General features: G+C 42.4%; 1 protein-coding gene across 1 annotated transcript in view; it reads right to left on the bottom strand.

Moving 5' to 3' along the window:
* Positions 1–24,239, bottom strand: part of CLSTN2 (calsyntenin 2) — a 429,960-nt gene that overhangs the window by 34,721 nt on the left and 371,000 nt on the right. Inside the window, exon 9 of the mRNA XM_066620198.1 lies at positions 11,786–11,948. Coding sequence (XP_066476295.1) covers positions 11,786–11,948 — 163 coding nt within the window. The remainder of the gene's footprint in view (positions 1–11,785; positions 11,949–24,239) is intronic.

The following is a 24,239-nucleotide window of genomic DNA, read 5'->3' as shown; positions in this document are numbered from 1 at the left end:
GTTAGGTCAAAGTTTGCCTCCCCTGAGAGTACTTCAATGGGGTGACTGTGTTTTGGAACACGGGATCTTGTCCCTTCGTTTGAGGGTGTCCAAGATGAACCAGACGGGGCATGGGCAGTGGATTCAGCTTAAACGGGCTCCTATGTGGTACCTTTGCCCTGTATCTGCCATGGAATAGTATTCCTTGTTGGCTCCTCCAGGAGCGGGCCCGCTATTTCGACATTTGTATCGTTCCCCCATCACGATTTATCAGTTTTGGGCCATTTTTACAAGGGCATTGGCTCACTTGGGTTTGAGGCCAGAACTATACGGGCTTCATTCGTTTAGAATTGGGGCAGCATCCGCAGCGCCTCGCATTGGTTTTTCGCCCCAAGAAATCAGCAGATGGCATCAGCAGATGGCGCTCTGGTGCGTTTAAATACTATGTTCGTTAATGCTAGGCCTGTTAGTATAGGCCGTGATTCCCTGGGTGAGCCTGGGGGGTAGTTATTCTGCCAGTTGCATTTACCCCAAGGTGCTGCGCCACGTTGGCACGATGTGTAGCTGCCGTCTTTGGTCTATAAGGACCCCTGTTGATCAAGCTCCGGCCTGGATCGTGTCTGCCCCCAGTCCTGTTTTGGATGCGGCAATGTGTTTGCGATGATCAGGTTACTGGCCACGCAAGTGTTTGCCCAGACCCATTTGGGTGCGGCGATGTGTATTCCTCACAAGGTTGAGGGAATTTGTTATACCTTTTTAACCGTGAGCTATTCTAAGTGGGTGTTAAGTGAGTTTTCCTCACGATGTGCTTTTCTTTCAACAGGTCCATGAGGGAGGTGCCCAGCCAGGGTCCTGATCTGCAGACATTGCATAGTTTTTTGGGCCCGGAAGCACGCCTTGTCATCCAGTTTCAGTTCTCAGCTGGAGCTGGGTGATGTTGCGCACATTGATTGGCTGGCCAAGAGGGGTATGTGTTGGGGTCAGTTCTTCCCAGCCTTCTGGATTTTATTGCACTCAACCCCCTGCCCCAGGTAATCGTTGTCCACTTAGGCGAGAATGACTTGGGCCAGAGGACGTCTATGTCCTTGAGGCTCCAGGCCCGCAGGGATTTTACAACGCTTGTTAGTCAGTTCCCTGCGATTACTATCCTGTGGTCTGATATGCTGCCTAGGAGGGTTTGGAGGTGGGCACGCAGCATTAGAAGAATAGATGTTGCCCGCAAAAGAGTTAATGCTTACCTGGGCAGGGTCATCACGGAGCTCGGGGGAGCGGCTATCCATCATCCTGGAATTTGTTTTGGGCAGCCTGCTCTTTACCGTGGTGATGGAGTGCATCTTTCCCCTATGGGTTATGGCCTCGTTCTAACAGACTTGCAACAGGGCTTGAGAACATTTTTGGGTTCAGGGAAGGCCAAGCGCTAGGCTGACCTCCCCTTGTGGCGGTAGAAGTGCAGGGTGGGTAGGCAGAAGACCTGCTCGGTGTCCAATCTAAGTCAGCAAGGACGTGGGGTGAACCAGAACCGCTTCCATGATGCCTGACCGGCTCGAGGAGGCAGGCTGGCTAGCCCCTTGTCCTACCTTGGGGGCCTTGCAGGGGTGACTTGAAGGCATAGCAGTTCTGCTGACACCCTCTTCGGGCGACATTGAGAGGCGGGCTAAATAACAATTGAGTTATGTCTGGAGTTGGGCGGACGCCCTATGAGACTGGGAGATGTAGATGGCTAGGGCCGTTTCCCCCACCTAGAACCCCACACTTGGGATGGGTTTGTTTAACCCCTTTTGTTGCCCTGTTGCAATGTTTGGTATTTTAATAAAAGTGGCCCATTTTAATTCCATACCTGTTGTTGGCTGTATTTATTTGGGGAGTGCATGGTAAGGGAATGTCTGTTCCCTTACCTCAGAGCTGCATTGCCGTTATGTCAGTGCTGGAAAGCACTGACATAAGGGGTTAGGATTGTGCCCTTAGTCATTGTTCTCACGGCATTCATACTTCTTTTCCTTCTCTTTCATGGAACTTGTCTAGTCCCAGTAATATTTCAGGGATAGCATTGGTATGTGCCAGAAATCTAATGGAAATCTGCAGATACAGGTCCAGCCTATTTATACACGGATTTTTTATACACAGATTTGACTCAACACGAACAGCCACTGCAAATGAGAAGGAATGTGCTGATCCCTGGAGAAGGGGAAAAATGCAACCCTTTAAAACCCTTAAAATGCAGTCCTTTAACAATAGCCTCCTGAATGAGAGAGGGGGGGCAGCTGCCTGACAATCCATCAGTCCTTTTCTCTCCAGCGGACCCCTCCCCTCCCTGAAAAAAGGTGATCACTTTGCACTGGTGAAGGAGGGGCTGAGTGACTTTTTTTTTCTAAGTGCTTGGAGGACCACTGATTGATGGATTATCTTCTTAAGGACTCTTATCTTACATCACAAAGGTCATCAAGGCTGTTTTTAAATCATTGGAGCAAATAACCTTTTTAAATTGATTTGCTATAGTGTGTTCTTTGCCATCCACGTGAGTGCTTGGAACAGAAACCAGGCGAATAATGAGGCTCAACCTGTATTTCTAGAGTTTGCTAGATTGACAAATTTACTGAAAATGGGTATCTCCCATAATATATGCCACATTGACTATATTCGCAGCTTTTAAAAATTATTAGAGACAAGCTGTTGGCTGCAGCATCACTTGTGAAAGCAGCCAATGTTCTTGCGATACAACTGAGGAAAGCTAATAGCACTGATAGAGACCTATTCATAGCATTACAAATTCAATAGTATCCAGCTGAACAATGATTCTCCTCAAGAGACTGCAGATTCTGGTCATGTCTGTCAGTGGCAAGCATGTTCTGGGTTCACTTGGGCAGCTTCAGCCAGATAGCAAGCATAAATAAAAGAGACAGTCCAACTGAAGCTTATTTATAGGACCAGCAGAGAAGACAAAAACCACCTGCATCATAAAAATTAATGATAAACCACAGTGCTGGTGCACCACCTGAGCCCAGGCAAATGCAGCCGAACTTCACAACCATTTACAGTTACTTAGAACAACAGAAAAAAAGAACAAGGAAGGTGACAATTCATCAGCTTTGCGATGACACACAGATGGTCTTTTTTCCCCCACTTGCCATAAAAAAACACTTTGAGCAACTGAGTGAATACCCTACTTTTGCCAAGAAAGATATTGTACGATAAAGTTCTTGAATACAACAAGATGCACACATATCTGCCCTCCTGAATACTTTTCTGACAGAATTCTTCAATTACTAATGATTAACACTCTATAAACACAGGCAACCCAATCCTATTGGGCTGCCCCATTGGCGGAATATGTTTTCCGTCAATTCTAAGTACTGCAAAGCAATCCTAAACCACGCTTCAATAGTGCCAGCAGGAAAGCCAGAACCTTTCCACATGTGTTGTTGTACTGCTGGCTACCCACTGGAGCAGATAAGACAGCACGGGAGGTGGGGAGGAAATTGGAAAGGGAGTGGGCAAAAAAGGGTGAGAAATCAGGGTTGGGGAGGCAGCAGCTTCTGTGCTTCCCTCCTTTCCTTGGACTTGTGCAGGCAAAATTGCTGGTGCAGTTTCAAGGAGACCCACTGCAAAGTGGGAGGCTTATAAATTGATAAAGGGATTTAAATCCCCTTTCTCTTCCGAAGTCTCTCGACCCCCCCCCCCACTGGATACAGCATGCACCTTTATGGTGCACCAGTGTGGGGGGGGGGATAGGACTGGTCTGTAAGAATTATTTGTCATATCTGTTTGGTACCTCATCTGATTTTATCTATCCACATTTACTCAGAACCAAGTCCCGTTGAGTCAATGGCGCTTATTCTGAAGTGTACATAGAATTACAACCTTAATGTTATATCAGAAAAGACAAACAGAAGCACAAAGTATTGAATTCCAATGTATAATTTTTTTTCTTAAATACACATATCACAATCTATGGTAAGGAAATGAATACTGCTAATTGAACAATAATAGAGCATAGCAGGCACACACATCTCAATAAACACAACATGGGTGATGACATCAGCCTGCTGTGATGAGTTTGGGCAAGCACACTGCAGATAAAATTGGTCAAATTCACTGTATCTTGGACTCCTCTTTGGGTCAATTGATGTCTCTGGAGCATGGTTTATTAGATCTGCCAGAGGAGACTAGATGAATGGATGGGGGAGGTGGTGAATGCATCACTGAGAGAGGGGTTTTTACCCCTTCTAAAGAACTCCTCCCTTGACCCCACGATGCTAGATAACTTTTGGCCCTGTGTGAAATGTCTCCTTTTTGGGCAAGGTGGTTCAACTGGTGGTGGCAGCCTATCTCCAGAGGGTTCTGGATAAAACAAATTATCTGGATTCCTATAAATCTGACCTCAGGCCAGACAGAGACTGCTTTGGTCACCCTGCTTGATTACCTGTGCCAGATATTGGAAAGGGGGAATGCATCCCTGTTGGTCCTGCTGCACCTCTCAGTAGGTGTTTGCCCAGCTACATTTGGTGTGCCAGCTGTGACTGTACCTTTGCCATTCTGACTTGCCCATAGGGGACCATCTACTGGTGACATGTTTAGACTATTGCAACATGCTTTCCCTGGGGCTGCCCTTGAAGATGCTCCCAAAATTGCAGTCAGTACTAAATGTGGCAGCCCATGTGATTGCAGGAGCTCAGTGGTTCAATTCTGTTGGACCGTTGCTCCATCAGCTACATTGGCTACTCGTTCATTTCTGGGCCCAATTCAAGGTGCTGGTTTTAATCTTTAAAGACCTTCACAGTTTGGGGTTAGAATATCTGAAGTGTATGGCCATTTCCCATATCGACCAATTCATCTTCTGAGATCTTTGAGGGGGATTCTTTGTTTGTCCCCGCCAAGAAAGGGGGGCAGCAGTGAGAGGATGAGCCTTCTCAGTAGTGGGTCCCCAAATGTGGAATACCAGTCCTGGTGAATATAATTCAGCTCCCTCCCTGGACACTTTCCAACAAGGCTTGATAACCTTTATTTTTCCCCAAATAGTTTTTGGTATTAGGTGGAATGAGGGAAGGTTTCAGATTGTTGTGGATATTAAGAGAGAGGGACTGTGGACTTTTTAATCTATGATTTACCCAATAGTTTTATATTTTAATCTGCTGTTTTAGGTCACTGTGATTTCAAGTATTGTTTTTAATGAGTGTTTTACTATGTATGTTTTTGACCTTGCTGTAAACCACCTTGAGCACCAGCTTTTATAAATAATTTTATAAATAGTATAATATTATTATATTATAATTATAAATATAAATTAATAAATAAAGTCCAGGTTTATTTTGGAGAAGCAGTACTGGGTAGATGGATGGATTACTAAAGTGACTTTCTCTATGCAAGTTCTCATTTTCTTATGGGATATCCTAAGATTTGCTGTTTTTATTGAAAGACTCAAATGTCTATAAAGTGCATATAACATTACTGGGAACATAACACACTGCTATGCATAACACATTGCTGTGTGTTAATTGATTCTATGACATATTGTTCAGCAAGAAGAAAGCTACCAAAGAGCTAGCTAAGACTCCATGGAACCATCCACACATTCCATCACAGAAATGGTTTCATTATCTTCTCCATATTTTATATCCCTCTTTGATAAGACTATAGGATGTTAGATACTGCATGGTCAGAAAAAATAAAGAAGGATGAGTTTTTAAACTAAGGAATTAAGGTTCGACTTTGGGAATAGACTGAGGAGGAAAAAAATGAAATTACATCTATTGTTTTATAATGTTGCTTAATTTGTTAACAGCCATTGTCTGAAAGACCACTCACTTGAATCTACTGTGAAACTGACACGTGTTAATTACTTCACCCCCCACCATGACTCCAAGATACCAAAATGGCTTTGCTGTATTGGAAGTAATGACTTTTCAGCTATGGTAAATTGAAGTGTAACCTTCTGACAGTAATTAACTTGTGTCACCACTATAGTGACAGGAGGTAAAGAGTTATACATATAGAAAAGATTGGATCCTGAGGGGGAAACTATGAAATGGAGAGTTTGTGTTTTCAAAGATAGTCAGATGACGTCTGTGGGGGAAAGGGCTAGGCAGAGCACCAAGTCTTATAATTCGCTTACTTCTAAAACTGGCCTTGCTACACGATGATTGCTAGCAATGAATGACAAAATGGAGCACCCATAAACCTTGGTATAATGGAAGACTTTTCAATTTGTTAAAGAGGGACACTGCCATATTCACAAATATAATGGTTTCTTTTAGAACAAAAAGAACGTATGGACTGAATATAGCTGTGTAATAATCAAACTTTTTTTGATTGTACTATCTGGAAACTGGAAATATTAAAAAGGAAGGCTTTCTCCCCCCTATTCTGGCCAATACTATTATTTAGAATATTCCCTGCTTTTGCTGCATATTTCCTATGAGAATGGAATACAGTTTTCTCACTGGCACTGTACTTCTGTTATATGGGAGACAACAATGGTGTAGCTTAATGATCATGCCCAATGCCAAGCTCAAAATGATGCCTTGGATGTTGTCACAACCAAAAGTGACATCATGCCCAGGATTTTTAAAAATGGGGGGGGGGATCTCACTTCTTCCCCAAAGCAGCTTGCCACCCAGTTAGTCTGCCGCCTCCCCCCAGCCAGTGGCATAGCTAACCCATCTATCTGCTAACTGGAATCAAAGAAGATTTTGGGACTACTCCCTCCATGACATAATCAAATTTAATCAAGTAGATAAATAAATAGTGTGCCCCTTATTGGTTAGAGACACGATGTTGGGGTGAAGAGGGACTGTTATTCTCCTCCTGCTAAATATAAGAGGAGCACCACTTGGAAAAGTGCCTCTTTACCCAGTTAGCAGGGGGAACTGTATTATGATACATGGAAATGAGAGATGACTCATATTAACACCTTATTGGTTCCATGCTGTATCATAAAAACACCTCATTGGCTCTCAGAACAATCAGTCTCATAGGTCAGTTTTGAGTTAAGCAAATCCACTTTTTGTTCAATAAGGCAGTTATGTTTTCATTTTCTGCTTAACTGACTATTTTGATAGAATACAGACATTCCAATTCAGTTTGTTTCACTGCATTCTGCATTAAATTAAATTTAATGCACTGCATGAAAAACACTGCATGAAAAACACTGCATTAAATTTCCAATCATATATAACATGATGGTATTATTCGTACATACTAAGGTTTTCACAATTTGTCACTAGTGTCAAGCTCAGCTTGTTGCCCCCCTTTAAGGTTTTTGTCTGGTGCAATTGCTATGCCCTGCACCCCCTTAGATATGCCACTGCAGACAACATGCAATTCCTTATTTGTCCCACTGCTTTTATGAATGCAAGCATTATTGTACATCACAATGGTTACAGGGACATGCCTATCTTCCAATTTATTTCAAAGGCTCAAAGATAATTATAATGGAGAATTAAAAGTTCATGTATATCCCCTCATTTAAAAAACCCCTGGGTTGCAGATGCCTTTTTGAAAGTGCTTTTCTAAGGCAACCAGGAGGCCTTCAGAGGCCCAGGGGAACCTTCAAAGGCCTCCTGGAGGATATCAACTGCTTTTTTTTATCTCAGGTGCGCTGTCAGGGATGTGGGTTGGTACCCCCTCAAGTAGTAGTACCCAGGGCAATGTACCCCCTTGCCCCCTCTTAACTACACCACTGGATGCATCTTAGGCAGGTGACCATCTTTTATTTCATGTTGGGTTGAATTAACAGATATGTACTAATTTTCTAGTGGATGCTAGTTTTTCTTGAGAAAGAGTGTCCTGTTGGAAGCATGTCTGAACTAGATACACCTCTGCAGGGCTCCCCAGCCTTCTAAATGTGAAAGCGCAGCGATTGCACTCCAGTTCCAGTACCAGTTCTGTGGAGGTGGGGAGCCCTGTGGAGGATCACGCAGGGCTCCTCGCACCCCCAGGAGGCTGCAGCAGGAACTGGTGAGTACATACCAGTCCCTGCAGCACCCTTAGTCCCCCCGCAAGAACTTACTGCTGCCCTATTTGAAAGAACTGTTTGATAAGAGATTGTGCACAGTGGCTTACATTTGTCACAGCAAGTGAAAAAGGATGCATCTTTAAAGCTCTTTTGTTGATGTTTGTGTTTGATTCAAAATGTGAGAAGGCCAAACTAAGTTATGTGAGAATTGGTTAAGCAGATAACACCTTCCAACTCTTAGAAATGTGTTATGAAAGATGTTATGAAGATAAAAGTAGGCTCTATTGCACAGAAACACTGTAAGCCGCATTAACTTGTGAGCAAAATTTTCCCTTCAGTCTCTTTTATGATATATTCCTGAAAGAGACATATAGCATTATTTGAGCTCAACCTACAAAAAGTATACTTAAAATGCAGTTGCTGTAGAACTGTCTACTTCTCTGTCTCATCATGTCTAAACTGGGATGTGTTCAGAACGCAGCCAATATCAAAACAGTTTGCGTTTTTCAGGCAAGAAATGAAATGTCTTATCTGAAAGGCTTAAATTTCTGAAAATGATGTTCCTTCCTCTGCAGTTCGTAATAATGCATTGGGAATGACTTTTGTTCTTGAGGTTTCAGAGTGATTTTTTTTGTTACCACAGCAGCTTGAGTGAACGAATTCATTTTTATTACTGTTTTTAGCAGACTGTAGCCAAATTATTTCTGCCGAAGCTGTATATGCACACACACATACTACATTATGGGGGTTAAAAAGAATGAAAGAGAAAAAAATCTCTGAAAGTCTTGCAAAATGCTGCTGTGTTCTTTCAAATTCTGAATTTAAGTTCAGTGATTCAATGACTTAACTATTTTCAAAACATTCTGTGATGCAGTTTCTTCCATACATTCTCAATGAATGAGACTTCTTTTCTAGTATTGCAGTACAATTCCTTTTGCACTACTGAAGTTTTCAAGGCTCAGTACCTTGTATAGTTCAGAACTATATCAGACCTGGTATTTGTACAGTTAGACATTTTTCAACTGTAGAAATGAGTTGAGTTAAAGGAAATAAGACACTGATATGTAGAACATTTTCTTGATTACAGTATTTTTTGTCAAATCAACAAAAGAAAATTGGATTTCTATCAGCCAGTGGCAATGAACTAGATATATAGATGGAAAGGTAGCTTCATTTGGCTTCTCAGAGAATCATGTACACCAGAGGGGTTTTTTTCTGTGTGTATGTGCATTGCTTTAATAATATTCTCTATCGCTTTTGACTACTTGTATACTGTTTAACTCATGGCTCTTATTTTTATGGGTCTATATATACATAAGGGCCCAATCCTATCCAATGTTCCAGCTACAACACTGTCCAGAGGTTAGGGAACAAATATTCACTTATCTTGAGGTGGTCTCCATGCCTGCTGCCCCATCACAGGATGCAGTGCATACCCTGTTGGCATACCTGTTTCGGCACTAGAAAGTTGGCTAAATATGGACCCACTGTCTCTCTCTCACTCACAATATATGAATGATATATCCATGAAGCACTTGTATTTGGTCATAAGATCTAACAATATGAAAATATCAATACAAAATACAATCTAAGAAATAACACCTTCCTACCTACCTGTGTATTACTTGAATGTGAAAAACAAAGCACACATTAAAAACATGCTATTAGAGAACAGTGTGGAATTGTGGGGAAAAATGATAAAATCAGAAGAGGTAGAAGTGGGTGATAACTGAATGAAAAAAAAAAAGGTTGAACTCTGTGGGAGGAAAGTGAGTGGCTTTTTAGCTGTCAATTAAACTATGAGACTGTGAGCTGAAAATCACCTCACACCAGTTGGGACTCAAAGTTTTATTTGACATCATACTTTGCATATTTGGGGTCAAAAAAGAAAATTTATTTCAGTCCAAAAGTTGTCACTAGCTCCAATATTTTATTTTTTTAATGTGAAACCTTTTAGCATTATGAATTCTCTGGGGGGAAAAAAAGTAATCTCTACTACAGGCTGTCTGTAATAGTGCATTTCATAAGTTTGCTTCATGGGTTTTGCTGATTAATTTGAGAGTAGGATGACACTGCCTTGGGGGTGTGTATGTGTGTGTGTGTGTGTGTGTGTGTGTGTGTGTGTGTGTGTGTGTGTGTGTGTGTGTGTGTGTGTTTGATGGCTTTATGGTCCCCCTTCAGCCTTATAGTTCTATAAGACAACTGTTTTAATGGCACCCTCAGAAAAGAATCCAGGAATGGAATGACCTCCTTGGCTGAATCAAACTGGTGCAGGAGAATGGATTGTTAAATCGTAGTAATGCCACACACACACACACACACACACACACACAATGTGAGGAATTTTCTTTTGTTTGTTCTTCTGTGAGTGCAATGTTGGACTACTAGTGTTGTTGGGCTGTGGCTATTTAATAAAAAATTAATGACTAATATAAAACATGAATATAAAGTGAGGGTAAAGAAACAAATCAAAGGCTCTAAAGCAATAGAAAAGGACAAAAATTAAACCTACATTGTTAACCTAGAAGTAGTGGCCTCAGATAAAAAAGATCAGCCAAAATGTATACAGAAATAAGTCCTATATTTCAAATGTGTGATAATTTAATACTTGCATATTTAGTGTTCTTATGGAAATACCATAAGGAGACCACAAAAGAAGCAGAAAATAGACTGGACTATAATTAATTGTTTGACTTGACCCTTCTGCTAACAGACAGATATGGAAATTCACAGACAATATTCCCCAAATATTGGAAGGCCAGTAATTTTGCAGCGTAAATTTAAATGAAAACATTTTTTTAAACCCTTTGCAAATTATTTAGTGAAGAACAGACAGCCAAGAAAGAAAAGAAAGATTACACAGATGAATCAATGTTGGTCCAATTTCTTCATATAAGACAAGCAAATCAGATAAGACAGATAGTTCCTGGAGTCACAGTGGGATCAGCTTGATGGGTGAAGCTGACAATGATTCAGGATGGTAGAAACCAAAGGCATAGCTAATATCTGAAAAGGTAGGCTACAGATCAAGCCTAAGGGAGCAATCCTGGAAATGAGTTGAGCCAGCGCAAGTCCTTTCGTCTGCCCAGGAGGGTCATAAATATGCTTTCTGGCTTGCCTTTTCCACTGCAGGATAGGATTGCGCCTTAAGCCTCATAAGAAGTAGAGACAAGAATTAAAGAAATGGGGAAAGTAGGTCAAAATAAAGTGGGTAGGTAGGTAAAAGAAGGTAGAAAACTTGGTTTTTGTTAGAATAAGTTGCGCTGATTGCTCTGATTAAAGAAGTAGGTGCAGATTTTAGAGGTTTATAAAGCAAGGGCCCAATCCTATCCAATTTCCCAGTGTCTGTGCTGCTGTGCCTATAGGGTATGCACTGCTTCCTGTGTTGGGTAGGCAGTCTTGAACATTTGTTCCCTTACCTCGGAGCTGTGTTGCGGCTGCCCTGGTGCTGGAAAGTGGAATGGGTTAGGCCCAAGACACCACTGGTAACAAAAGACCGGTGAGTCAACAGGGTTGAAACGGTCTGCAGTTCTAAAACCAGTGGCACCCAAGCATGAAGGAACCGCTTTCTTTTATTACACAGTAAGGCAGTAAAGAGATATACTGTGCGTGCTGCAGGCACAAGACCTACAATTCTTCACGACTGCAGTGCACGCCAGTCTACACATCTCTGACTGCTCAAGATAAGATCTTTGCCATTGCAAGATCAATGTAGAAACTATACTCAGAATCATAGTGCTAAAACATGATGGAGAAGCACAAGAAAGAGCTTGAACTTTGTTTGACTGGTGAGGTTTTCAGTGTACAGCAAAAGTCCTAAAATCTCAATTTACACTTTTTGAAGCGTGCTATTACCTTGCCAGCAAGCGCCCACAGTTAGTTGCATTGCTATGTGGGATGGATGGATAGGCCAGTCATTAGTAACAAGGTACGGTTCATAGGTTGTGCCATCCATGTACAAGGTAACTACTGGAAATTCAACGTTGACGACATAATAATGCCATTCTTTATCACAAATCTAAACAAAAGAAAAAGGAGAGGAAAAATACTTAGTACAGTATATTTTTTAGGCACAAAACAAAGCATTTTAAGTGTTTGAGCACACCCCTCCCCCCAAATAGTTTTCTACTGCGGGCTGATGAAAAATATAATTGATCTTGTTATGCTTTCTCTATGAACATCTTTAAATATATGTTCTTATGAATGACCTGAAAGTTCTTTTCCACATTAACTTCTCCGAACAACTGAAAAAGTACACTGTGATATATCAACACATATAAAATGCAAGAGCATTTCAAAGGGAGCAGGAGAAAGACTCTTCCTCCTCTGAAATTTACTATTGCAGCAATTAATTTTTTTTTTCCTTTAGGAGAAAATTGCCTGTTTTCTTATATTTTAGAAATATTATGGGACAAATGAACAGTTAGCCATGCTTCACCTTTGGGAAATAGCTAGGACTTTTCCTCTCTGTTAAGATGTAAGTAATATCACCCAGTTGGAAAGTTATGGTAATGAGGCCAGGCATCTTTATACTAAACAGTAGCATAAGTATACTTTTCTAAAATGCCAGACCAACAACATGGATAATAACACTGCATGAATGCAATAACACTTATTAGTTTTTAATGGCTTACTGAAGACTCATGAATGTCTGTACCTGTATGGATGCTCTCTAGTTACTCATTTTTATTTATAGTCCATCCTAACCATATAGCATAAGGTTACACCATATTTGTCAACAATTAGACACTTAAAAACAATCAGTATCCAAAAATATTCTGGCCAATTCAATGTGTCTATCCTGATTTTATAATTATACTCAAGCCCCAAAATGACAATTCCTTACCCTTCTCTCTCCCTCACCCCAAATTTGGTCCATCCTAATTCATATGACTTCTACCAAAAAGGCATAGAACACTCCATCTCGTCCTTACATAACCACAAAATTTTGACAGACTCCACATTTCCTATCTATATAATCATTTGCAACTACCCACCTTCTTAAGCATGATTGGCTCCAATAGTAGCTTACAACAACCAAATGCCATGAAGTTCATATAATAATAATTGTGTAAAGCAGCACTCCAAATAAGAAGAAAACTGCAAAATCAGCTAGAATTTAGTACTAAAAATTCCACTTTCTCTTACCAGAAAAATCAGAATTGAGCTTTGAAATATTAAATAAAACTTTCTAACCATGTTTTGCTTGAACTTTTTATTCTTGTTACAATTAATTTGATCATGGATAGGGGAAGAAAATTGAGATTTCTGAAATATGATAGGCTATAATTTGCAGAGTCAAGAAAAAGACAGAAGATAATGAATAATTCTAACCTTCTGAAGCCTAAACTAGTACAGGTCTGCTTTTATTTTGCATCTTTTGAACAAACCAGTTAGTACTTTTACTCATTAGCAGCACCAGGTCTTGCAGAGTCCTTAGACACAAACAGCCCAATCCTATGCTTGTCTACTCAGAAGTAAGTCCCATTAGAGTCAATGGGGCTTACTCTCAGGAAAGTGTGGATAGGATTGGGCTGAAAGACTTCTGTTAGTCCCTACTAGGTATGCATGTACACACAATTCCCCTACCTGAACTCTGCAGAGAAGGTTACATGGGGAAAATTGGGACACTCCTGTCTCAGCACCCCAGCAATGTTGAGATAGGAGCATTCCTTGACCCCTTGTAACTTTTTCAGGAGGCTTGGATAGCAGGGTGTGGATAGTTGGATCCACCCCCTGCTTTCTCTTTCTCAATGAACCAGAAGAAGTGAGATTGCTGCTCTTCACTTTCCTGGATAGACAGGAAGAAAAGGAAAACAGGCCTCTCTGGACTATCCCAGCTATACTACAGGGGAGCAACCAGGCAAACAGCAGGGAAAGGGAAATATCATAATCTGGTGAATCCCAGAGACTCCTATAAAATGCAGAAGCCTGTGTGGAAGCCCAACTCCAAAAGAAAAAGGTAGGAAGTAGTAGTGGTATCATAACTTGTGCAGCTGAGTGCTGTGGTCACATGGGGGGGCCCTCAGGGGTCAGCCCAACCCAATGCCTGTTAACCTTCTGCTGGTGCCTGATCTCCCAATTCTGGCCCTGCCCATCAGTTGCAAGATACAGAATTGCTCAAAAGTTGAATATTTGGACTCATGGGGGGAAAAAATGAAACTGCTGCACATTTTTTTATTTTCTGTATTCATTTATTTTTACCTGAAGGCAGCTAAACACATACATTAGAATCAGATTTAAAAGAGCAATTTAACAATAGCAATAGATTTAAAATAGAGAATAAATTCTTCAACAGCAGCTCACACATCAAAAGCTTGGCGGAAAGGTAGAACCCAAGAATCTTTTGAGAAAAGCAGTGGGGAAGACTTCTTTAACTCCTTGAGGCAAGGAACTGAACCAATATTGAAAGAGTTGTAATAACTGGGGATGCCTTTGTCTCAAAGCCAACAGCCTTGTTATATTAGCTACAGTAGAGATGATGAAATTGGACACAGTTATCTCTCTATTCAAGATCCATTTATCACCATTCTTGCAGCAAATCAAAAATATTCTCACCTGCCAGAAATAGATTTTCAAAAGATTTTCAAAAACTTTATGAAGCTTTACTGCAAGAGAAAAATGAAAAAGATGCCACCTATACCCTCAACTGCTCTTTTTTTGCCTAGAAAGCAACAATAATACTTTATGTGCATGTAATGCTTCCTCAGCATGCAAAGTCCTATACATGTATTATCTTGATGGAAGACTTACAACAACCCTGCATGGTAACTACAGAGAGAGCTGAGCCTGAGAGGGAGTAACTTGCCTAAGCCCACCTCCTGATAGGGCAGAAGTGAGATTTGACCTGGGAAAGCATTCACTTGCAAGTTTGTCTCTTAGCTCCCATGCTACACCTGCTCAAAACGTAATTAAATGTGTGGCAGTGGCATAGCTAAGGAGGTGCAGGGGGTGGCAAATCCACCAGGCAACAAGCTTTAGGGGGCAACAAGCTGAGCTTGACACTGGTGGCCAAAATTGTGAGAACCTTGGTATGTATGAATAATATAATGGTACTATATATCATTAGAAAGGTAACTTAATGCTGAATGCAATTAAACGAACTGCGCTGGTATATCTATTCTATTAAAAGTTATGACCAATTAACCAGAAAACTTTATTTCTTAATTTACTTAATAAATTAAATTTGGAGGAGGTATAACAACATTTTTAACCCCAGGTAGCAGATGCCTTAGTTATGCCACTGCTCCATTTTTCACTTTTTTAAAGTCTGGGTGCGACGTCACTTCCAGAAGTTATGTCACTTCCAGGGCATCATTTTGCACTCAGCACTGGGCTACACTTTCATTAGCTACACCACTAATTGTGTGGCATTATATGAGTGGAACGACAACTGACAGCAACAATTATCCCATTTCTGGTTGACATATCTGTGGATGAAATTTTGCGTGTGTGTTTGCATCAGCTACAGTCTGGCCTTCTGTCCTCTGATTTATTTTTGAGTGCATACCAGCTCTTCAACCAGTAACACTTTTTGTACTTTTAGCCATTATTTATAAGAGGATAAAGGGGGATACTATAACAGTCCATTTACAACCGAGTAATATCAATAGCCAGCAAAGACCTCCAAGTTGCCTGAATACTAATAGTTGCTCTCAAGGTAGTACCAGCTGACTGTACCCTTGAGGCCATGACCATGAATGAGGCCATTTCAGAAAGGTGGAAGGCAAGAGACTTTTTTTTTTTTGGCCTTGTGACAGAAAGAGGGGGGAAGGGTAAAAGCAGTTGCATCCTATTTCATTCCTCCTTCTCTTTTAATGCATTTGGCACATGTCTTCGTGTTCATGTAAGCAGCAGAGAAGGGGTGGGAAATCTAAACTGTCTTTGTTCTTAATGAGAAACCACAGCAAGAGGCTTGTCTGCTCACTAGAATAAATATTGCACCTACTAGCAAAGTCATTGTCTTAACTCAGTGCATTTACAGTATTTATCATGCAGCAGGCTGTACCCCCAAACAACCCATTTGCTCTGAATCCCCTCTAGGCTTTGCAGTACAACACATTCACAATGCTCATACATAAATCTTCACTGTGGCACAGAATTCCAATTGGTAAGCCTGTCTCTGCTGAATTTCAAGATGTCACCACTGTGAAAAGTTGGTAAACATGCGGGGCTAGCTCAGGCTTCACATTTGTATTTAACTGCAGGAGCGTGAACAACAAAGTTAGCTCAGAGAATTTCCCTTTGATCTTTTGCTGCAGGGCTTTAGCATTTTCCTCTCAGTCACAGTGCCCAGATCAAACACTCCACTCGACTATACTGGAGGCCACATGCTTTGTAAAACAGCTTCAGAGCCCTCTCCTTTTACTCTTCCAGACAATCTCATATATTGCAATACACTTGGGGCGGCAAAGCCTCTCTCCAAACGGTGCATGCCTCTCAGTAAGAGGGAGGAAGGGTGGAATACAGGCAAATGGAAAGAAGGGATGTAGAGGAGGAAGGTGGAGTGGATGTTCTTTACAGAGAAGAACAAACAAGTCCCTGGGTTCAGGTTTGGTACTGACATGGGTATCAGGCTGGGTGCTGCCCATCCAATCAGAGAACCCATCAGGGAGGCTTATAAATGATCTCTCAGTAGCAGAGCTAGTGGTAACACCCAACATGCCATTGGAGGCGGCCACTGGTGCCTAGTGCAGCATTTTGTCCCTAGGAACTTGATACCCAGCACTCGGTATTGAAAACAGATTTGCTGGATGTGTCCTTAAAAATTGCATAGCCTTGGGTGGAGGCAAAGAGAAGAAATTTTGCCTTTTGGGCAACTGGGGTGGGTAGTAGAGTGGGAAGTAGGAAACTGAATAATTTCAATTTCAACTAGGTAGTCCCAAAACAGCTAACAAGTATATAAAAACATAAAGATAATTTGCAATAAAATTATATTTATCAATTTAAGTAGTAATTAGAATTAGTAATTAGCAATTTAAAAAAATCCCAGTAGACACAGCAGCAGTTAACAAATCAGAAACTTGGCAGAACATGGGAAAGTTTCTATGTTTCTCACACAGAAACTCATTAGCTGCAATTATACAGCAAATTATACATTTGGGTGACCCCCCCAAAAAACAGAACCCACAAATCTTTGAATAAAACTGTTACTTTTAATTTTTCTTCTTTTTTCTTTCAGGGTATACAAGTCGACTTTGTGCATGAAATATTGGAACAATAATCTTCCCCAATATGTCTTGGTCAACCAAGGAAAAGACATTTTGAAATTTACTGGACCTTTGTAGGATTTAATAAAATTTTTATGGGTTCTGATTTTTTGGGGTCACCCTGTAGAAGAGAAAATGTGCAAACCTTGTTTGTATCTTCAAAATAGGAGAGAGCCCGGTTATCAAGCTGAGAGAACTCAATTATAACAGGGGCCACATTTGGCACATGGGCCTTATATTTTACACCCCTGCTCTAGCCCATATACACTCTTAAACAAGCCTTGCTCCTATACTTTTGGGGAATTGCAGCACCAGGTTGCATATACCACAGAGGGCAGAATCTAATCCTAAGAACATAAGAACAGCCCCACTGGATCAGGCCATAGGCCCATCTAGTCCAGCTTCCTGTATCTCACAGCGGCCTACCAAATGCCCCAGGGAGCACACCAGATAACAAGAGACCTGTATCCTGGTGCCCTCCCTTAATCCTCTGAAGTAATATTGCACCTGTTCCCTTTTAGTGGTTATTGTAAAGGGTGGTGATTTCCTCTTCCTCAGAGTATATATTCTCCTCTTTCCTGACTCCCTTTCATTGGCATCACTAAGGGGGTGCAGGGAGGTACGGGCCACACTGGGTAATGTGCACAGGGGGGACACGTGCACTGAGAGGTTCATGTGCTAAAATCGCAGTCTTTAGTCATTTGGAAAGGGCAGGTTGGAAGGAATCCAACAACACCAGAATGGTCCCAATCTGATGAACGCAGCCCCCCAAAAACACCAAGAAGGAAGTCCCTCCCTCCAAGCTGACAAATGCATTGAGCCCTATGGAAAGCAAAACTAAGTGTTTACTTGCAAGTAAGCAAACATGCCTTGGCTCAGGTCAGGTCAGGCAAAGGGGAGTGCAAGGCCACCAGAATGGTCCCAAGCTGAGGAACGTGGAGCTCAACAAATGCTCCAAAAGGCAGTGCCCTCCCCCCCCACTAGAAAGGATAAAAACAGAGGCTTCAGCTAGTAAGGTGAATTTTTTTTTTCTTTTTTTACACTTGTAAAGCCAGGTGGATCCTGACAGTGACGTGGTTTAAACATAAGAACGTAAACTGAACTGGGCATTGGGCAGGGCTGAAAATCTTACTGATTTTGGGGGGGGGGCAGGGTATTGCAGGCAGGCTACAGAGAAATTCATTTGGTGGAACAGGGCTGGCTTCCCCTTATTTATTTGTTTTACTTTAATTTAATTATTAATTATTTATTAATAATTAATCCAGAGAATCCAGAGAATAATCCAGAGAAAATGTAGTCACCGAAGAAGCGCTGAACAACATTGAGTGCCTGCCTGTGCTGGAGGAGCTTGACAGTGAACCAACCCTAGAAGAACTTCACGTGGCCCTGGACTCCCTTGTCTTTGGCAAGGCACCTGGAAAAGACAGCATCCCTGCTGAAGTCCTAAAATGCTGCAAAGAGATCATCATCACTGAGCTGCATGAAATCCTCTGTCTCTGCTGGAGAGAAGGTGGAGTACCTCAAGACATGAGGGATGCAAACATCATCACGCTGTACAAGAACAAAGGCGACAGGGGTGACTGCAACAACTACTGTGGCATCTCTCTCCTTAGCGTTGTAGGAAAGTTGTTTGCCCGAGTTGCACTAAAGAGGCTCCAGGTACTTGCAGAGAGCGTTTATCCAGAATCACAGTGTGGATTCCGAGCCAACAGGTCCACCACTGATATGGTATTCTCCCTTAGACAACTGCAGGAGAAATGCAGGGAACAACGACAGCCACTCTTTATAGCCTTCATAGATCTCACGAAGGCTTTCGACCTGGTCAGCAGGGATGGCCTCTTCAAGATTCTCCCCAAGATTGGATGTCCACCCAGGCTCCTCAGCATCATCAGATCCTTCCACAAGGACATGAAGGGCACTGTTGTCTTTGATGGCTCCACATCACACCCCTTTGACATCCGAAGCGGAGTGAAGCAGGGCTGTGTTCTTGCACCAACCTTGTTTGGGATCTTCTTCGCTGTCCTGCTGAAGCAGGCCTTTGGAACTACAACAGAAGGCATCTATCTCCGGACCAGATCAGATGGAAAGCTCTTCAACCTCTCCAGACTGAGAGCAAAGTCCAAAGTCCAGCTGAAATGCCTGCGTGACTTCCTCTTTGCCGACGATGCAGCTATCACTACCCACTCTGCCAAAGATCTCCAGCAGCTCATGGATCGTTTTAGCAAGGCCTGCCAAGATTTTGGACTGACAATCAGCCTGAAGAAAACACAGGTCATGGTTCAGGATGTGGACTCACCTCCCTGCATTACAATCTCTGAGCATGAACTGGAGGTTGTCCATGACTTTGTGTACCTTGGCTCAACGATCTCCGACACTCTTTCTCTCGATATCGAGCTAAACAAGCGCATCGGTAAAGCAGCTACCACGTTTTCCAGACTCACAAAGAGAGTCTGGTCCAACAAGAAGCTGACGGAACATACCAAGATCCAGGTCTACAGAGCTTGCGTCCTGAGTACACTTCTGTACTGCAGCGAGTCATGGACTCTTCGCTCACAACAGGAGAGGAAACTGAGCGCTTTCCACATGCGCTGCCTCCGACGCATCCTCGGCATCACCTGGCAGGACAAAGTTCCAAACAACACAGTCCTGGAACGTGCTGGAATCCCTAGCATGTATTCACTGCTGAAACAGAGACGCCTGCGTTGGCTTGGTCATGTCATGAGAATGGATGATGGTCGGATCCCAAAGGATCTCCTCTATGGAGAACTCGTGCAAGGAAAGCGCCCTACAGGTAGACCACAGCTGCGATACAAGGACATCTGCAAGAGGGATCTGAAGGCCTTGGGGATGGACCTCAACAAGTGGGAAACCCTGGCCTCTGAGCGGCCCGCTTGGAGGCAGGCTGTGCAGCATGGCCTTTCCCAGTTTGAAGAGACACTTTGCCAACAGTCTGAGGCTAAGAGGCAAAGAAGGAAGGCCCATAGCCAGGGAGACAGACCAGGGACAGACTGCACTTGCTCCCGGTGTGGAAGGGATTGTCACTCCCGGATTGGCCTTTTCAGCCACACTAGACGCTGTGCCAGAACCACCTTTCAGAGCGCAATACCATAGTCTTTCGAGACTGAAGGTTGCCAATACAATTATTTATTTTAATTTGCTTGATGAGTTCACTTGCGACCATGACATCACTTCTGGTGGGTCCTGAACAGATTGTCATTCTAAGAAATGGGTCCTGCTGCTAAAAATTTGAGAACCGCTGCAGTAATGTGTTAGTAAGTTGACACCGGGGAGGGAGGGGTGGGCTAACACCACTAGTGACCAAAAGCACTAAAATCAGAATTTGTAGGAATAATACCATCATGTTATACATCAATCAATGTGTAATTTCATGCAGAATGCAATGAAACAAACTGCGTTGAAATATCTGTGTTTTATCAAAATATCTGTGTTCTATCACAACCAAAAAACCAGTGGCGGCGGGGCGATGGTACATTGCCACGCCCACCACCTAGGGTGTTGCCCTGCCCACTGCATAGGCTGATGTGCTGGCCTCCCACACTGGGTGATGCAAACCCCAATGATGCCACTGCTCCCTTTTGTGTAGATGTGTGTTTCTCATTTCTCTGCTTTTAGTTGTTATTTTTATTATATGTGCATGCATCCAGGAGCAGCTATCTTGGGCTCCTGGTCTTCTAAGTGCTGATAACTTCAGATATAACGAAGTGCAAGTATGAACTTGCATGGAATTGTAAGCAAACTTCTTTTTAAACTTTGAAGCTGTTTGCCTTAAGTTTTCTTGTGCCTTATTAAGCTGCAAGTAGCCTGGGTAGATGAGCATCTCCTTTGGCTGGTAACTGCTCTGTTGAGCCTAGCCTTATTCCAACATGCACATGAAGCAGAACCTCTTTACAGGTAACCAGATCTACCTGGCAGAAGACCGTTCTTAAGCTATTGAGGGTTTTTGATGTATTTCTAGAGATGAGAAATACAAGAAGAGATGAGGGCAGTGGTTCTCAAACTGGGGCGTCACAATGCCCCAGCCGGAGGGCCCTGGACTCTGCCCCCTTAAGGGGCAGGGGCAAGGCAGTGACACAATCCCCAGGATTACATTGCTAAGGGGGGAGCCCTTAGCAGCAACCTGCAGCAACCTCCCAGGGATGCAGGGAGCCCTGTGCGACCTTCTGCAGGGCTCCGCAAGCCTTAGAAAGTGAAAGCGGAGCAATCGTGCCCCACTTCTGGTTTTGTGGATGTGATTATTCTGCTTTCACTTTCTACAGTATGGGGAACTCTGCGGAGAGTTGCATAGGACTCCCCACACCCCCGGAAGGCTGCAGCAGGGACTGGTAAGTACATGTCAGTCCCTGCACCCCCCCTTAGCAACACGATCCTGAGGATCGTGTTGCTGCCTTCCTCCTGCTCCCACTCCCCTGCACATACTTACAGCAGTTCTCAAACTCCCTGTGAGTCTGAGAACTGCTGGATTAGGGGTAAATCAAGTGTAGATTTTTGTGGAGAGGAATGCGTTTCTGTGCATGTCATTTTGGCAAAGAAGGTGGACAAAGTGTTTACTTCCAAAATGAAAGCAGCAGGTGCTCAAGCTGCTATTCAGTCACCTATGCCTTAGATAAGCCTGTATCCTTAAGGATGAATAAGCTGTGGTTGGTCAGTGGTACGGTATGGAATATCAACACAGCCCTGATCCTGATCCAGGGCAACGTTTTCTTTGTGGTTTGGAAACTTATTGGTGAGGCTGGCTTTTGTACATAGGAAGAGAGAAAAAGAGTGTAAACGCGCATACCCCTTGCATCTTGAGGGGCCTAAAGGCAGCAGTATGAATGAAGGGAAAAAAGGATATAGCCAATATTTTGGAAGTGGGGCTGAGGGAAAACATTCCACGTGACCTTGGTACAGAAAACATTCTGTGGTTCTGGCATCCATGATGTAGGACAGACTCTCAGGGTAATTTGGGAGACAGATTACTCAGTAACTCAGAAGGCACAGAAGAGAGCAAATTATGGACTGGAACTTAGCCAGGAATTTAGCTGCCAGGCCACTAGTTGGATGTTTACATCATGGCTGAGCAAAAGGGGGAAGATAACAAACTACATATTAAGCCTGACTTTTCAAACTACTAAATAATTCTTCTTTAGAAAAGCTTTGTGAACAAGAGTTGACATGATCCTTTTAATACAAATGACAGGCAGTTAAATGAATCCAGTAGACCTGGATTACATTAATCCAACAGGAACAAGAGAGGAAAGAATTTTGTCATTAGAATATCCTTGGGAAATTGCATGTCACTGCTGGGCCGCAGACAAACTACCACTTGCATGGTAACAGATACTCAAGATTCCAAAAGACAGCTTCATCAGTATCTCCTCTGGACAGTTTTACAGTCAAAGAATAGAAATAGCCTTTGAACAAAAACCCAACAGAGGCAATACAAGGCTTATCATTTCAGAATTCCTTGGGCTCGATTTAAATTGAATTTTAAAGCCTGAAAATATGTATGTTGTTCACCTGTCCCAGAAGTCATGTGAAAACTCTAATTATTCTGTTTGTGGAATGAAGCATTGTGTGCAAGATTGATGAGTTTTGCATGGAGGTGAGCTGAAGGTGAGAACACAAAGGTACTCAGTCACTCTTATAGTGGATGAAAATGCCGCATTCCCTGTGAATATGGGAATATTTTAGGGGCAAAAAAAGTTACATGGCTGTAGACTTGATGATAGGAATGCATTTTCTTTCCTTCGTTCTCTCTTTTCTTCATGGCCAGTCTTGTCAATTAAAGAACTGTTACCAAAAACAGCATGTAAATGTAAAAGCAGTCAATGAATATTACATGACTCTAGATGGTGAGCGCCAGGGGCTTAGACACTCAAGCGCCTGCAGTTCATATGCTTATTCCTTTTTTATGCTGTCACTTTACCATGTCTTTTTATAAATCTGCTTATTTAAATATCACCCACTGGGGTTCAGGGCAGAAGACCAAGCAAATTAATACTTTGCAAATTAATTAATAATTAATACTTTCCATATTGTCTATCAATCACTTTATTCAATGGCACTTGCCCAAATAATTTATAGCATGCCTCTCACTCTTAAGAGAAGCAAGAATTCATTTCAGCAAGTTGAGGTGCAAACCTGGTGTGGTGGATAGAGAATTGGCCTCTGGCTGGAAAGCCCCATAATGCTTACAGTTGACTGTCGCACAGCTTTGCTGTGAGGATAAAATTAGGGGGTTAGAACCAAATGTGCTTCCTCCAAGTTCCTTGGAGAAAGGGAGGATTATAATAAATAACTTCATTGTGGTTTTGAGATGCACTGCATTTACCTGTTTTCCATATTGACTTTATATATTTGCAGAACATATTTGTGCTTTAGAATCATTGATGTACAAGTTACTCCCATCACACCACCTGATTTTGAGGAAGTTTTGAATATTTACATTGTTGGGTGAATTCTCATATCAGCACTATGACAGATGGTGTTTTGCAGTCATCTTCAATTGAACCCAAGGCTGGCTCAATCGTAAAACAGATCTGGGGAAGCACGATAGATAATCCTTGTACAATTCTCAATTTGGTCAGCTCCTTGAGATATCTGAGAAAGTGTTTCCCAGAACCAGGGATGGCCCAACTGGGTCTGCGGCCTAATGCCATTGCTGCCACCTGACCAAAAAAGGGAAAAAAGCAGCCACTTACCTTGGTTCTTCCTGCAAGTGGCTGCTTAAAAGTTTAAAAGGACCACATGAGGAAGGACAAAGCTGAGTGGGTAGGAAATGCCAGAAAAGCCATGGCAGGTCAGAAGGAAGCAGCAACAGATTCGGGCTGAAGGGTACTCCACGTCTGCTATTCTCCACCACCACTTGACACAAGCTACACCATTAATGTTGTGGATGGATCAAACCCATCCAGAACCCATCTTCACCACATGTGAATTGAGGTTTCATGAAGCTCTGTTCAAACAGAGATGCTTCTTTTTGACTCCATAAATCCTTGAACTGGCACAATAGGTGGTCCATATGGAACTGGTGACTGGATTTGAAGCATAATTGGCATGTATTTTATAAATTCTGGTAAAATACAGAGCTCCTTTGA

The sequence above is a fragment of the Tiliqua scincoides genome, chromosome 3 (genome assembly GCF_035046505.1).
Source record: "Tiliqua scincoides isolate rTilSci1 chromosome 3, rTilSci1.hap2, whole genome shotgun sequence".
Classification (NCBI taxonomy): Eukaryota; Metazoa; Chordata; class Lepidosauria; order Squamata; family Scincidae; genus Tiliqua; species Tiliqua scincoides.
This window is presented reverse-complemented; position numbering and strand designations above follow the sequence as displayed.